Source organism: Diplotaxodon limnothrissa, linkage group LG2 (genome assembly GCF_057381915.1).
Source record: "Diplotaxodon limnothrissa isolate DT_005_m linkage group LG2, D_limnothrissa_male_GT1.1, whole genome shotgun sequence".
In the NCBI taxonomy this organism is placed as follows: domain Eukaryota; kingdom Metazoa; phylum Chordata; class Actinopteri; order Cichliformes; family Cichlidae; genus Diplotaxodon; species Diplotaxodon limnothrissa.
In genome coordinates this window covers 9,684,132-9,686,283 of record NC_140597.1, presented here as the reverse complement: position 1 = coordinate 9,686,283, position 2,152 = coordinate 9,684,132, and the positions used below count along the sequence as shown (strand labels likewise).

At 46.7% G+C, this 2,152-nt stretch overlaps 1 protein-coding gene across 1 annotated transcript; it reads right to left on the bottom strand.

The window, feature by feature from the left end:
- On the bottom strand, positions 1–1,858 carry exosc3 (exosome component 3). Its single transcript, XM_085366823.1, has 4 exons — positions 1,601–1,858; positions 1,222–1,371; positions 943–1,094; positions 1–845 (listed from the first exon to the last, which is right to left on the bottom strand). The coding sequence occupies exons 1-4, from the start codon at positions 1,823–1,825 to the stop codon at positions 638–640; spliced, it is 735 nt and encodes a 244-aa protein (XP_085222949.1). The 5' UTR covers positions 1,826–1,858; the 3' UTR covers positions 1–637.
- Between the last annotated feature and the right edge of the window lie 294 nt (positions 1,859–2,152).

Sequence of the window (2,152 nt, the reverse complement as noted above, 5' to 3'; positions counted from 1 at the left end):
TATTGGCAAATAAATCAAATGTATGCACAGAGTTAGTATTTACAGTGTTGACCCTTCTTTGTAACCTCTACAGATCTCCGTAATGTGCTCTAGATCCATTCCTGCCTCATCAGCACTCCAGTTGATCACAGATTCTCAATCTCATTAATAGTGGAATTTTCTGGTCCTGGATCTGAGATATTAATATGCAGATCTCTGAGGGATCACTTTACCTTGTGATGTGGTGAAAAAGGCACAGACTGTCACCAAACTGCTCCAGGATTGTAGGAAGGAGCTGCTCTTTGGTCAATCCTCAACTTCTCTGAACATTTATAATTTTGACATTACTTTTTTTTTTTTTAAATATTCCCCCCTCAACCTCATCTAGTTTTATTTATTTTCATCTTGAGTCTGTCATGTTTGTGGTTTTTGAGTGGGCAGGTTCTTTGACAGCTGCTTTTCAAAAACGTTCAGACTGGAGCTCCATGTGAAAACATGTAATGATCCTTTAAACACTGAACAGCTGTAGCCATGCTCAGTGTAATGTCACAGAGCCCAGGAGTGACATCACTGCAGCATTACACCTGGACTCAGGTCTGAAGTGGTCTACAGTGTGGGCTCTGCTGGTTCAGTCGGTGTCCTGGAGTCAAGAAGTCGTCTAGAACGCCCCCTGCTGGACCTTCCTGAACAGCTGCTGTCTCTGCTGGGCCGTCATGGTTTCGGCACTCTGCAACAGGTTTGCAATGATCAGCGTCTGCTGCACGCTGGCCGATTTGACCCAAATGCGTCCGTTCATCCCGACCACAAGCTCACACGGGAAGAGGTGCTCAAGGTCTGAGCGGATGTTGCTTTGGGGTGCCAGCAGCCTGAGGGGGGGAAAGTAATGTTTAGCCTGAGTTAAAAAGACCATAGACACAAATGCTGGTGTCATGTTAGCTGCAGAGGGTGCCATGTGTCAGTTACCTTCTGACAAGACCAAGAGAGACTCTGAATAGCAGACCTCCTGTTCCAAACACTCCCATCCCATTAGCTCGTCCTGAGCTGTCAATACACACCAGCTCTGGTTCCATGTCCTTATTGGCTATGAGGAACTGAGCAAACACCAGGTCGCCCATCTGTACAGGTGACACACAAACACACAGGGAGGAGAGAGGGGGAATCATTACAGTGGCTCTCTTTAACCTAAAGGTGGATTACCTTTAGAGTTCCCTGCACACCAAACTCCAGTCTGATTTTGGATACCTGGACGTTGGGTCTGTTCCTCTTGGTCGCTCCTTCGAATGCCAGGTAGGACAGAGACGCCTGCTCACTCCCTCCGAAGTCCACCTTGAAGACATCTCCAGATTTGGCGGTGACGATCCCGATGATGCTCTCTCCTTTAGCTGGGACATACTGAGGATAAAGAGAGACATAATCAGCTCCCAGCACGCACTGGTTTACGGAGGTCTGCTTGGTGCTGTGATTAATTCGGGGTTATACTTGAACACTGAGAGAAACACACGTTTCACACTTCCAGGTTTCTGAGATAAATTAGCATCCAGAGAGCAGAAAACCAGCCCCTATCGATGAATTAGGTTATCAGAAACTCACACTGGCGTTATCTTACTAATATTTCTCTCACCCTTCTCTGTTGGGAATCGATCCAGAACACGTTGGGCTCCTTGTGTCGCAGCACGCCGCTCTTACATACCACTAGCCGGTCACCGCAGCGCCGCAGGCCCGGACCGCACATCACCTTCTCCGACTTCACCGGCGCCGTCAGAGAAATGTTCTCTTCGGCCTCGAAGGAGAACTCGTCCCCCGGTAACAGCACCTCCCCAACCCTTTCCTTCACGGTAGAAAACATGCTGCCGCCTATTCTTCAGCGTTAACTCCTCTAACAGGTTGTTGTTGTTTTCCACCGGAACCCCCCCCAGTATCACACGCAGGAAACATCCAACAGCGCCCTCTGTCAGTCAGGAGGTATTACAACATGCTGGCAAACATGCCAGTAATTTGTTGGTAGATTTAGAAAACAAAACAAAACAAAATAAAAACCAAAAACATGTGTGACCCAAACCATTGTTACCAGGTCTGACTGATCTTTACCTAATTTTTAACATGTCTCTTTATTAAATATGTTATTTAACATCTCAAAGTGATTATAAATTGAGAACAAAATCATACATCATTA